Source organism: Phyllobates terribilis, unplaced genomic scaffold (genome assembly GCF_046119375.1).
Source record: "Phyllobates terribilis strain yellow unplaced genomic scaffold, ASM4611937v1 Scaffold_2__4_contigs__length_985480577, whole genome shotgun sequence".
In the NCBI taxonomy this organism is placed as follows: domain Eukaryota; kingdom Metazoa; phylum Chordata; class Amphibia; order Anura; family Dendrobatidae; genus Phyllobates; species Phyllobates terribilis.
Window position 1 is genome coordinate 225,447,387 of NW_027362762.1, and position 14,923 is coordinate 225,462,309.

The 14,923-nt window shown below is 38.8% G+C and overlaps 1 protein-coding gene across 1 annotated transcript; it reads left to right on the forward strand.

The window, feature by feature from the left end:
• The first annotated feature begins 2,381 nt into the window (after positions 1-2,381).
• LOC141251385 (uncharacterized) lies at positions 2,382-7,073 on the forward strand. The gene is made up of 4 exons (XM_073670318.1): positions 2,382-3,521; positions 3,662-3,729; positions 4,007-4,140; positions 6,136-7,073. Exons 1-4 carry the CDS (start codon positions 2,658-2,660, stop codon positions 6,507-6,509), a joined length of 1,440 nt encoding a protein of 479 aa, XP_073526419.1. The 5' UTR covers positions 2,382-2,657; the 3' UTR covers positions 6,510-7,073.
• Positions 7,074-14,923: the final 7,850 nt, after the last annotated feature.

A 14,923-nucleotide genomic window follows, 5' to 3' on the forward strand; every position in this document is an offset into this window, starting at 1 on the left:
GAAAAGCTGGGTGACGACACATATGGAAACCGCAATAAAACCATATGTGCCAACCAGCAATGAAATACTTCTGAAAAAGCATATCTGATTAGTTATAATCTTTTATAATAATCTTAGTTTTAGTTTTTTATTTATATAGCGCCAACATATTCCACAGCACTTTACAATTCAAACAATTTACAGACATTATCGGCACTGTCCCGACATTGTGATGAAGACCCTGGAGGGGTCAAAACATCTTATGTATCATTATCGCAAATCTCCCAGCACCTTGAACCACGACTGAGGGCATGCCAATCTTCTGATATCTATCATAGATTGACCAGGCATTCTGAAAAATTTCAAAAATTATGTGTTAATAATGCTATTCTTAAACTGCAAAGTACGTGGCATGGGATGAACTGCATAGAATTTGCCGTAAAATAATTACACAGTAGCAAGTTATATATATTCAATCAAGTAACGTTCTCCTGAAGTTATACTTGTAAGTAAAGTATCCATTATATAAGTCTGTCTGTATATCAATCTCTATCTTTGTAATCATATGATAAATATCATAGAATTATAGGAAAATATTAACATTTGTGCATTCAATAAATTAATAAAGAACACTGGAAAAAAATACATATTTGGTCACAATATTAAAGAATTCAATCCCATGTCAATGAATATTCATTTTTATTAACTTAAATGTAGCTTGAATTAATGGAGGTAGTTTTATACCATAAGGTAATTGAGTTTACTCTAGTTCTTGCTTATTTGACATTTGTAGGTTGCTTGCTTTTTAGAAGAGCATGTTTTTTTGAGATGTCACAAAATATAAGTGTGTACTAGTTGGCTTCCAACTGAGATCCCTGTTAATGACAGCCTCATTTGCTCAGCTTCACTGGCCATTTGTCTTGGAGACACAGGAGATTGGTGAAAAGAGAAGCTAATTTACATATCCTTGAGCTTATAACCTGGGGAAAAGGATGGGGCCAAACAGTTTTCTGCACTCTACTGTCCTGAACTCAAGAGCTACTTATCAGGATTGTGCTGGGTGGCTTCACAGCTGGAGGGCTTCACTTATCCTGCATTCTCCTCTGCATGACAAGGACATTTAGCATTGCTGCTTGAATTTCTGCAACTGCAAGGAAAGGAGTAAAGGACTCAAAATGTTGGACCATTTAAGCTTTCTATCTGCACTGTTGCTGAGTTTGATGATTTCATTATGTTTTGGGGAAATTGCTTATTACTACATCTACGAAGAGGAAGCGCCAGGAACAGTAATTGCAATTTTATCAGAACATCCGATGTTTAACTCCACAGAATTACCAGCAACCAATTTCCGCATCATAAAGCAGTTTAACAACACTGTTATTCATGTCCAGGAAAGTGATGGGCAACTGACTATTGGTGAAACAATAGATCGGGAACAGATCTGCAGACAATCTCCAAGCTGTATCCTGGCAATGGATGTGATCAGTTTTTCGAAGGACCAGTTACACCTGATTAATGTTAAATTGGAGGTAAGAGATGTTAATGACAACAGACCTCATTTTCCCAGCTCTGAGATGCATGTGGACATTTCTGAAAGTTCAACTGTGGGCACTCGAATTCCTTTACAAATAGCAATTGATGAAGATATTGGGACAAACTCTATTCAGAACTATGAACTCTCTGACAATAGTCATTTTAGCATTGATGTGCAGACCAGAGAAGATGGGCTTAAATATGTTGACTTGGTGTTGTTGAAGGAGTTAGACCGAGAAAGTAAATCTGCATATACACTGGAACTAGTGGCTATGGATGGAGAAAGCCCACCACGTTCTGGCATAGCAGTGGTTAATGTTCGCATCTTGGACTTTAATGATAACAGTCCTGTCTTTGAGAAGACTGGTGTCATAGTGGACATCATGGAGGATGCTCCAGTGGGATACCTTCTACTGGATCTCAATGCAGAAGACCCTGACGAAGGTAAAAATGGAGAAATTGTCTACAGTTTCAGCCCTAATGTTTCCCCAGAGGTACGTCAAGTTTTTAAAATTGATCCTAAATCTGGAGGTGTAATTCTTGAAGGCAAAGTTGACTTTGAAACTAAACAGACCTATGAATTTGAGGTACAAGCTCATGATTTAAGTCCCAACCCATTAACTGGTACGTGTAAAATAACTGTAAATGTCATTGATGTTAATGACAATGCTCCGACAATTACCATTACTCCATTGACTTCTATGGACAAAGGCATAGCCTACTTAAGTGAAACAGCTCCTAAAAACAGTTTTGTAGCATTGATCAGCACCACTGACAAAGACTCTGGGGAAAACAGTAAACTTCAATGCACACTGTATGGACATGAACATTTCAGTCTGAAGGAAACTTATGATGACAGTTTTATGATAGTCACCACCTCTGTTCTTGATCATGAAAAGATAGCAGAGTACAACTTTACACTGGTGGCTGAAGATCTAGGACTCCCCTCACTGAAAACCATAAAGCAATATACCATCAGGGTGAGTGATGAAAACGACAATGCTCCTCTATTTGCTAAACCAATATATGAAGTGTCAGTCCTAGAAAACAACCCGGCAGGTGCTTATATCACTGCCTTGACTGCTAAAGACTTTGATTCTGGGCTCAATGGTAAAATATCTTACAAGCTTGTTGATGTAAAAATAATGGGACAATCACTATCTACATTTGTTTCAATTGACGCAGAGTCAGGAGTACTGCGTGCTGTAAGGTCTATGGACTACGAAAAGCTTCAGCAACTGGATTTTGAAGTAGAGGCATCTGACAATGGTGATCCACAGCTTTCAAGCCGCACTCATGTGAAGGTCAAAATAATAGATGAGAATGATAATATGCCAGTGATAACTTTCCCTTATGTGGACAATGGAATGGCTGAAGTTATGCTTCCAATCAATGCCCCCCCAAATTACTTAGTTTTACAGTTCAAAGCCACAGATAAAGATGATGGACTGAATGGCAAGCTGATATACTCTATTGCACAAGATAACCAGAAATTATTCACAATGAACAGAGTGACTGGTGAATTATCTTTAACTAGAAAAATTGACTCATTGCAAGATAACGACTTAAGTATTGTAATTGCAGTCTATGATGGAGGAAAGCCTCCCCTGCATTGCAACACAACTATAAAATTTATTCTCACAGATTCATTTCCATCCAATGTAGAAATAGTAATTATGCAAACATCTGCAGAAGAACAGCACCAGATGGATTTGTCCATAGTCTTCATTGGCGTTCTTGCTGGAGGCTGTGCCTTGCTCCTATTTGCCATCTTGTTTGTGGCCTGTTCTTGTAAAAATAAATCGAGCAATTCCAAGGTAGACATTGAAGACCAGAGAATGAAAGAAGAAGGAAAAGACCAGCTACTGAATAGCACAACAAAGGAGACTCAATCAAGTTCTTCCATCTCTCAGTCTGACTCATGTCAGCTGTCCATCAACACAGAGTCAGAAAAATGCAGCCTATCATCCAGAACTGATGAGTGTAAGGACCACCCAAGTGCTTCAGAAGTAAGTAATATGAAGTCACTCAATTTTGTACTTTTCATTTCACGTTCTGTCCTACAAATTTCCATTTTCAATGTATTTTGTACTTTAATGAATATAGTTTAGCAATATTTTATTTAATATAATTATTATTTTCTACTCAGAATTCAGATTCTGCCCTGTTGTATCAGTCATCCAGATGGCAGAGGGATAATTCTTCAAGGAGCATAAGGTAAGAGCGACTATTACTCTTTATTTGCCCCATTATATTGTCAGTTTCATAAGAAAATCAAGATGCAATAAATTATAAGCTCGTACTCAGCCACATATAGTTGCCTAGTAAATAATAATTGCAGGCAGTAGTTTATTTTACTAGTAGCAATGTTCATTATAGAAATGACTAAGTCAACTATTTATATTAAATAATTAATCAAGGAGAAACATTGAATTATAACCTAAACTTGTATGTACTGCGCTAATTAATTTTATTTCTATATTTTATTTTTCAGTATAAATTCTCAAACTGAACAGTTAAGTGCAAAGGACAGTGGCAAAGGAGACAGTGACTTCAATGACAGTGATTCTGATGCAAGTGGAGAGAGTGGGAAAAAAGACCGTAGTATAACAACACAGAAAGAAATTGGTAAGTCGTGGCTCAAACTTCTATTTTCTTGTGTTTCTTCTTCACAGCTGAGGGAGAATAATTAAGAACACAGTGCTATATAATATAGTATGCCCCCTGCCGCATAGTTAAAGAAGCACTCGCATCTATATTTTTTATTAAATGTGTGCATGTATGCATGTAATGTAGTGTGTGTATTAGTATACTCACCTACCACCACTTTCTCCGGTATCCATCGCCAGTCTGCTTTCCTTCCGAGTGACGTCACCACAATTCAGGCTAGCTGGCTCGCTCTATGCGTGAGCCGGAAGTCTCTTTTACAATGTAAGCGTATGAAGCCTCGTTCTGACGCTTCATATACTTACGTTGTAAAAGCTTCTTACATATCACACAGAGCGCAGCGTGACCCGTAGAAGTCTGCAGAGCAGTGACGTCACTCAGATAAGAAAAATGGCGCTGGACATTGGAGAGAGCAACGGTAGGTGAGTATATTAGGACACTCACACCACATTACACACAAATACATTTAGTAAAATAATATAGATGGGAGGGCTTCTTTAAAGGGCAGTAGGATGTTAGTATAGTACACGTAGATTGTCTAGTGTATATGCAAGGCTCTATGGGTAACACTTTGTATCTCGCTCAGAAACGCTCTTCATTGCTGCACACTATTGTTCACTAGTAGTTATCCTAAGGGTGCATTTATACATCCATGTGAAATGTCTGAGTATTGTCCAATATTTTAATCTGACAGCACTTAAACCCGTAAAGTCTCACAAATCCATTCACACATCTGTGAAAATGATGGGTCTGAGAATGAGACCCGTAAAACTCAAAGCATGTCCCATGATCCGATGTTAAGGAGTAGACTAGGACGTACAGAGTGCGTCTGTGTTTTGATGGATAAAATATCAGGCAGTACACTGAAATTCACATAGATGTGTGGCTGCAATCTAAAGGATACAATATTGTTTGCCTGGCAAGAGAATGTTTAGAGCTAATCAAGTTAAAACATAATAAGATGATTTATCTTTTTTTAGATAATATATGCAATGAAAAATATGTATACAATAGGTCTGACTCTTCAAAACTGGCTCACGCTACATCAGTCTTGCAGGAGTTGATAGCATTAAATTTATTAAGAGGCACACACACGCTGCACCAGAAATGCTACTCCAGTCATGGACTGGAACAGTATTTCTAGCATACAAAACTTTCATTTTTTCATTTATTTGACAGGTGGGCACAGCCATGCCCTCCTCCCACCCGTTTCAGCGGAGCTGAATCAAACTGGCGTCAAAATGGCAAAAGTCGCAAACCTTTTGTACATCTCAAAAATGTGATTTTCAAAGCTTATTTTGTGCCATTTTTTTGTGTAAAAGCTTTGATGAATTGGCCCCAATGAGTTTAGATCAATATTTTAAATATTTTTCTTTCAATTTAGTAATAAAAAAAAATACATTTTCTTCTTGATTTGTTTTCTGTTTAACTCTGCTCATATATTTCCTTTCAGAATCATAGTAATAAACCCATAATCCCTTTAGGGTTTTTTAGAAGCACTCTGGTGTTTTTTTTTTAAACTCCTCCTTTAGTCATCACTTATTCAGAGTTACACATTGTTCACAGTATATACTGTACAATAGTTGCACTTTGCTTTCTCCTGTTTTCATGACTGGCTGGCCCACATATCAGAACATTAGTTGCTTTATTAATGTAAGTCTATGAGAGCCTCGGTCCGAGTCTCAGAGGTGAACATTGAGAAAGTGACTTCCAATCCACACAGAAGACAATGTTAGAGCCCGCTAGTCACAGCTGCAGTCACATGGTGCAGGAGAGGACTAGAGCAATGCTGGCAATGGTAGAAGGCTCCTTCAAAAATAATAGTTTTTATGCTTTTCAAAATGGAAGAGAGGCTAAGCAAAAAATAGAAATGTTTTTATGTTAAGTATGACAATTTTACTAAATGTAATTGTGCTAAGGTAACACATTTCTTTTTTTATTATTATTATTTTTAAGGTTCCACATACATTGGAAATTCATTGACTTCCGAAAATGCAGAAAGCCATCCAAGTAATAAGGCTCTATACCCTGGAAATTTTACTATGCAATACGAGAAGGGATATTCTATGTCTTATTCCCTAGTGCCAACCTATTATAACACATATCACCATCATAGACTACCCAATGTACATATCCCTCATTATACTCCGAAGGACTCTTACTATTATAACAACAGCATGCCAGATGGAAGGATGCATGGACAATGTGAACGAGACTTGGCTAGTAGACAAACCACGCGCTCTCCAGCCAGGCCTTCCAGAAGACACCAAGAATCAAATTACTATCCTCCAATCACATTACAACCTTGTGAAATTGCAACAACCTTTTAGGGTTATTGCATAGTAGGACCTTTTTACGAATACCACCCATGATCAGGACAAGATTTTTCCCGTAGAGGTTTTTCAGTTAAGTTGCATTCTCCCTCTTCTTTGAGAGGACATACTCTGTAGAAAGCCATTTTTACTGCAATTTTGGATGATTGTCTCAAAAAAGTATCACTCTATACTGCTAGAGGGTCATAGCCTGAAAAACAAAATCAATGTTGTACCATGGAAGGTGAACCTGTGACCTAATGTTGTAATACTCCAAGACCTTTATAAGGAGGCATGATCCTCACTGATGAAAATCTATCAAATGAAGATAATTTCCTATATGTCTCTATTTAACAAGGATTTAAAATGTTATTTTTGGAAATGTGAAACAGCATGAAGTAAAATAAGATTACATAATGTATAGCTATTGGGATGTAGAAATAGTTACTTTTCCACGTAAAAGGGTTGCCCAGTACTTTTATATTGATGGCCTATTTATCAATATCAGATTGGTGGCGGAATGACAACTGGCACCCCACCAACTGGAACTGATGGATCTGCAGTACCCCACAATGGCCAAAATACAGTTGACGGACAAAGTGTAGTCCAATTCCACAACTGAGCACATGAGACAACTAAACAGAGGTGCCTAAGGATAGGCCATCCATATAGAGTACTTGCCAACCCCTTTCATTTGTAAATATGTCTTTGGCATTGCTTGTATATATTTTTCAATATATGTGTAAATATTTAGTCGTATGTTGTAAATTATTGAATTACTTTTCAATAAATATCTATTTTGAAAATTAAATCATTTGTTTCTTAGTTTATTACCTTTTTTAAACTAATTATCATTGTTTGTCAACCAAGAAAATATTCTCTAATATTAATCACCAAAATGGTTTAAGAATTAAGATAGAATCGCTTTTTTATAAAGTATTTGGTCACTGAGGTATATTGAGAAAGACAAGGACATATTCCAATGATTTCTTCAGTCAGTATTCCAGAAGATGTCTGTCCGTCAAAAGCAATAATGAATGAAAAGCATTAACAAGGACATATGACATTCTACATTTCGTGAAAATGCTTGCAATGTTAAAAGAAATTAAATTGTAATATATTTTATAAACTTTGTATGATATAAATATATCAGTAGATGGACAGTTTGATTCTACCATTTTTAACAGTGAAGGAGACTTCAAATATAAAAAGTATCAATATAGCAACTAAAGAAAAGAATACCTAATAGACACAATGAAAAATAATAGATACAGTGGGTTTCCCCTTTGTTCTATATTTTTCTTTCACTTTTGCAAAAAAAAATAAAATTTTTACCTTGATTTCTTTTTTCTTGTAATCTAGGTCTATTAGTTAAAGATGGGCAAATTTATGGCTGCCATCTTTCTGAACAGTAGCGGGCCAGCAAAAAATTAAAAAGAAAATATTACTCACTACTCACCTCTCTGTCTGCCTCTCTGCTCCCTGCCCACTATCCAGTCCTCACCGTCTCAGTTGGTTGGCATCTCTGGTCCAACATTCACTCTTTCTGGGGCTTCCACTCTGAATTTCACTATGCGGCTGGAAGTCACGGTCCAGTGTTCACTTTGGGCCAGGACTTCAACCCCTGAGTAGATCCTAGAGCATCATCAGTGAATTCTGGGGCCTGCTTACATCAGAAAGTCCTGGCCTAGAGTGAGCATCAGGCCTTAAATGTGAAGTGATGGAGGCATGGAAGACCGGTACAGTGGGTAAGGAGCAGCTGGAGAGGTGATCATTGAAGGGAGTGTTTTTTTTCCTTTATTTTTTACATCTTATGCTCTTGGGGACTAGCGAGACCATGAGTGATATTAAAGAAATGCCTACTCAAAGAATATGCAAGGCTCAGTAAAAATAAGTTCTTTACTGAGACATGAGTAAAAGGCAATTAAAATAGCATAAAATGTCAGACACAAAAGTAAGTACTGTAGGTAGGTGAGCAGGAAGCCTCTCATACAGGTACTTTACATGATGTAAAGTGGTAATGACAACCTGCACCTCTGCATTGACGATGGATTATCAAAAACACAAATATCAAAGATCCCAAAGTTAAAGAAGCACTTCTATTAAAATTTATATCCTCTTAATACAGTATATTGCAATCATCATATTATATAGCACTGTGTACTTACAATTGCTCATTTTGCACTTCTTCCCAGTTATTCGCTTCCATTAGGTCTGTGACATCACGTGATTAAAAACTGACTGGCTGAATCCTTCTAGGCTCTTATGTAGAAACAGGAGTTCTAATTTCCCTATATGAGTCATATATTTCTGCAAAAGTTCCTGGCAGGGGGGAGGTGGGAGCAGCTGGGTCAAGAGTTGAGATGGGGAATGATGAATGCGGAAACAAGATAGTTCCTGTTTCTACATAGAAAAGAGAATTACTTATGTTGAAGGGAAAAATGAGCAATATTAAGTACACAGTGCTATATAATATGATGACTGCAATATATTAAATGGGTACAAATTTTGATGGCAGGAGTGCTTCTTTAACCCCTTAGTCACGGAGGCAATTTTGACTTTAATGACTGGGCCAAATTTTACAATTCTGACCAGTGTCAATTTATGTGGTAATAACTCTGGAGCCCTTTAATTGCTGCTGTTTTAATGCTTATCAGCGGTCATTAAAGGATTAACAATGCATAGAGAGAAAGAAAGAAGGGAACATTTACACATGGCAAAATACATACACAGTGGTAATAGTAGAAGCTCAATTGCAGAAAACAAATCTGATTTGCGTTTTACATCAAGCTTCATCCTCTCAATCGGTTTGTTTTCTCTAGGGGTGTTTTCTCTTTGAGCCTTCCTTATATATATCTTTATGAGTATCCGTTCGCAATGCAGATGTGCAGATTGTCATTATCACCTAGCACTATGTACTGTACATGCAGGAGAGACTTCCTGTTCATCTACCTACTTACTTTTGTGTCTGACATTATAGGTAATTTTAATAGTCTTTTAATCACAATAAAGAACAGATTTTTTACTTATTTACTGAGCCTGTATATACTGGTAATATGTGGTCATGCTGTGGAAGTATTTGTCTTTTAAATATGTTATTAGGACCGGCATGAGACATAGGCAGGGTATCACCTGCCTAAGGCACTACCTCATGCTTACCCAAGGGGGCGCATTTCAAAGAAAAAAAAAAAACTCAGACATTGCTGAATGCCTGTTGCTACCCATCCCCTTCCTCCGGCTGCAGGCACACAGGGGAGAAGTAAGTCACTGACACCGCTCATCTCTGTCTCTGCTGTTGCTCTTTCAATACATTCAATTAAATTTGCATCTGTAAGACTTAAATAAAGTTGATGTCAAGCCACCCAGCTCAGGAGTAGAGGAGCTGTAATATGACGGGAACTCCAGAGCATGCAGAGGACATTGCAATGCAGTGACGTCATCACGATGTCCAGTGCCCACTGCTGCACTATAGGGAAGAGGAGGTGGAGCTGCGCTGGACAGGCAGCCTAGATTAGGTGAGATTAGATCAGTATCAGTTTTTTTAATTTTATTCTATTATTTTTCTAATGAATGGAAGCTATTATACCTAGGGCTTGTGGGGCTGGCTATGGGGATATTTCAAGAGCGGCTGGCTATAAAGGTATAAGGAGCTGGCTATGGGGACAATCCAAGAGGGGCTGCCTATGAGGACATAACACAGATTGTGGGGACATCACAAGAGGGGCTGGCTATGGGGACATAAGGGACGGGCTATGGGGACATTACTATAAGGGGCTGGCTATGTGAACATAAGAAGCTGACTATAGGGACATTACAATTGGGGCTGGCTATGTGGATATAAGTTGCTGACTATGGGAACATTATAAGAGGGGGCTGGTTATGTGAATATAAGGAGCTGGGTATGGAGACATTACAAGAGGGGCTGGCTATGGGGACATAAAGAGCTGGCTATGGGGTCATTACAAGATGGGCTGGCTGTGAGGACATTACAAGAGGGGCTGACTGTGGGTACATTACAAGAGAGGGCTGGCAATGGGGACATTACAAAAAGGGCTGGCTATAGGGAAATTGGCAGAGGAGCTATGGGACATAGCAAGAGGGTGACCATAATGTATTGAGTGCTGTTAGGACCTTATATTGGGAGCTGTGGTGACCATATGACCATACTGTATTGGTGGCTGTGCAGAACATTATACTGTATATTGGGGGTCTGTGGTGGATATCATACTTTGTGGAGTGCTGTGGGGGACATTATATTATTTATAAGGGGTTATGGGGCCATTATACTGTATTTGGTGACTATGGGGCCATAATGCTGTATAGGATGTTGTGGGGGCCATTATACTGCATGGGGGCTGTGATGGACATCATAGTGTATATTGGGGCTGTTGTGGATATTATACTGTATATTGTTGCTAAACAGGCAAAAAATAATTTGAAAAGCCTCACTATGTAATAAATGGATGGTTCTGGTGCCGTTTTTATGTACTCTTTTGATGGCTCTAATGATATATTCATGTACTGAGGATGATTTTGATTTTGTATTCATGTACTGATGATGGTTCTGGTGTTTATACAGAACCATCATCACTACATGAATACCTCACCAAAGCCATCAATAGCACATGAATACATCACCAGAACAATCATCACTACATGAAGATATCACCACAACCACCATCAGTACAGGAATACGAGACCAGAACCACCATCAGTACATGAATACATCACCACAACCACTATTCATACTGGAATATGGCACCAGAACCTGTCACGGGTGGGGCATCCAAGGTCCAAAGGGGAAAAAGAGATGAAAATCAAGGTAAAACAGAAAGTCATGCTGGGTTTACATGGCACAATTGCGGCAGTTAAATAACCGATGAGGCTACATATAAGCTGATCGTCCATTGTTTAATCTCCACTTTCTACATGCAACCATAATTCTATGCACACTGAACAATGGTAAATATGATGTGTTCTGTGTGCATAGAATATATTATTTTCAGCAGCAGATCTCTTGCTTACACAGGTGATGTGCTACAGGTGAAGATGAATTTTATGCTCTCTTAAATAATATCACACCCGACAAATGAGAATTTTGTTCATTCGCCTGGACTTTTCCAGCCAGTTTAGATAGGCCAATAGTTGGGAATGGACGTTCCTACTAACTCCCTAATCAGTGGTAAATTTGAATGAGACCAAAATATGGTCAAATCAAATAGTCGTAGCCAGGGATACAACAGGAATTTAAGTCAAAATGACAACATAGTTGTTACCTATTTTTCTATTTTTTTGGTATATTATCTAGTGATCTTTTAAATCCCCACATACTACAGAACATACTTTGTAATTTCTATTCAGACCTCCAGGCCGGTTGGTCAAAAAGTTTTATAGACTGAACCCTTTGAGTTCTACTTATCTTTACTGCTTCTGTCATGTATCCAAACATCTCTTTTGGCTGTGTGCCCATTATGCGCTTTTTAAGCATTTCGGCAACGGCAATTCCGCTGCAGAAACGCTTAAAAAACGCTTAGTAGAAGGTCTGCCATGTTCCCCAATGATAATCCACTGGGAGCTGCCGGCAAGCCGAGGCGCATCAGATAAAGACACCGGGGGCCATCAGAAGGTAAGTATATATTTATTTATTTTTTACCATTCTTTATGGTCACACTATATAAATCCATGCCGTTTGCATGGATTTATATAGTGTGACCAAGTTGTCAAGCACTTTCCAAGTGATGCTAAAATCGCTTGGAAAGCGCTTGTCAACCCGCATGCGGAAATGCATGTAAAGAACGCTTCACATCCGCATGTCCCTGGCAGGAAAAACACATGTATAATCAGCATGCGTTTTTTCTTCCAGGGAGATGCAGAAACGCTCAGGAAAAAGTCCGGAGCATTTCTGCAGCGTGGGCACATAGCCTTACAGTTATAGATTAAAATTCTTCAACTTTTTAAATACACTCATAATGACATATACCTATACAGTAGGTTCCATTTTACAGCAGTTTATTTGCAAGTGTACCCCCCACCACCCCAGTTGTTTAAGAATCCTACTATTTACCTTGATTAGGGCTCTATTGTGCTTAGGTAAACCTGTCAAGTAACCATGCCATCATAATATTTGTAAAGGCCCAGTCACACTAAGCGACGCTACAGCGATCCCGACAACGATACGACCTGTCAGGGATCGTTGCTGTGTCGCTATGTGGTCGCTGGTGAGATGTCAAACAGTCAGATCTTCCCAACGACGCAGCAGCGATGCGGCGACCCGTAACCATTTGTATAACGATGCACGCCTATGTGTTTCTGTGTCTGGGTCGTTAACAAGGTCGTTGGAAAGGTGTCAAACACACCGATGCATGCTCCCAGTGGGACCTCAACAATCAAAGAAATGTCCAGACCATTCCGACACGACCAGTGATCTCACAGCAGGGGCCTGGTCGCTGCTAAGTGTCAAACGTAGCGAGATCGCTACTGAGATCGCTGTTGTGTCACAAAACTTGTGACTCAGCAGCGATCTCGCTAGCGATCTCACTTAGTGTGACGGGGGCTTAACTTACAGAAAACATCTGATGCTAAAAACACAAGGCTTTAATCCAGTATATACAGGTTGTAGCATAGATGGGAAGAATAGGGTTAAAGCCCAGCTCTGTAGTGTTTGATTATAAGCACCTGCATAGTTTCTCTAAGAAGGAAGTAGATTCATTGTGTGGCAGTCTCCTGAAGAAGTGTCAGTCTGCTGGATGAAGCAAAATAAAGTGTGCTGCTGGTGGGACCAGCAAATTTGTGAACTATATCTGAGAGAGAGACGTTCTGGGGTCTCTCTCTGAATGGAGTGACTGGGAAGTCAGTCAGTCTGCTGGTTGTAACAGAGGCAAGAATCCCTCTCTGAGAAGAGTCTGCACAGGCCGTATGTAGAGAATTGCAAATATCAGTAGTTGCTATGGACAATAGCTGTTTTGTTTGACCGCGCTGGGGCTAGCTTAGCTGTGTATCAGTAGCCAGGGTCTGTTCTGTTTAGTTATTGCCTGGACAAGGTTAGCGATTGTGTTACAGTTGTTTGATAAAGCAAAGGACTGTGTTGCATTTATGTTGAGGATGGTGTGCTCATTGTTGGCTAAACAGCAAAAATACAACATCAAACATTTCTTTTGTTGACCACATTTTTGGATAAAGCAATGTGCCTTTTTCCGATTTCTGAATAAAGACATAACAAAAAGATGGTTACAGTGTATTTTAATTGTAATGTAACTCAATTCTAGCTCAACTGAACCAACCAAAAATATCTATTTAAAAAGAACAAATGTGCATAGATTCCAACAACCCAGAAACATAATTAGGGATGAATGCCAACAGCGACTTACTGCCGTGGAACTCTGCATTCAAGGCAAACTAAATAATCTGCATGCTGGTTTCAGATCCTTTGGTTTGGATGACCTCGGCCTGCCTCCAAAAATGGACATACAGCAGATTCACCTTAAATTGTTTATTCACATCAGTCCAAATGTGTGGGACATACCATTCACATCCCAACAATTCCAGGGCCACTTCCAGGGTAACTATTTGCTATGGAATACCCCAAAAATACCAATAATAATATATTCTTATTAAAGCCAAATAACAAAATGAAGGGAAACTGGGCTGACTTATAATGCACTAGTCCAAACCAAATAGTTTTGAGTCCAAACACAGATAGACAGACATGTAGACAGCACAAAAATACATAGTCCACCAAAAGTAGTAGTGAAGAAAGACTATGCAAATATTAGCTTACCTTAGTGTGATAATAAGGTGTCCCTTTGTAGAGATCCAACACCTCACTTGAGTCCATGAACGTTAATCCAAGGCGCAGCTCCTCCAGGAGTTTGCCAAATGCTTGGATTAACATTCAACACAAGGCGAGAAACTTCTCTGGGTGCTAGTCAAGGTCTGTATACAGACATTAAAAGTGCCCTTTCGTAGTCCTTTGGGAGACTATGTGATCAATTCAAAATCATATCCTCCTCTCTTCTTCTCTATGTCACTGGTTGACAAACGGTCGGGACACCAGCAGGTGTCTTGGTGTAATTAGGCATTTTCCATCTAACAGAAAAGCATAATATTGGAGCAAACACAAACAACACAATGTCAAGTGGTGAGTCACAGGAGAAAATCTGTTTGCAGTCAGGTAATTGATCTGGTGACTTTTTATATGTTTATGGCCAAAAGTGGGCATGTCTCTTTAAAATTGTATGTAAAAAACAGATTGCACAAAGATATCACATGGATGTAACACGTGCTTAAAAAACAGACAAATGGATGACACACAGGTGAAAATCAGATAAAAAATAGTTAAAAATCATTACATTTTTTTTTATGAATCTAGTTGGATTTTCATACACTTGTTTGCAGCCTGCCTAAATCTGAGCTCACAAGAGTATACAAAAAAA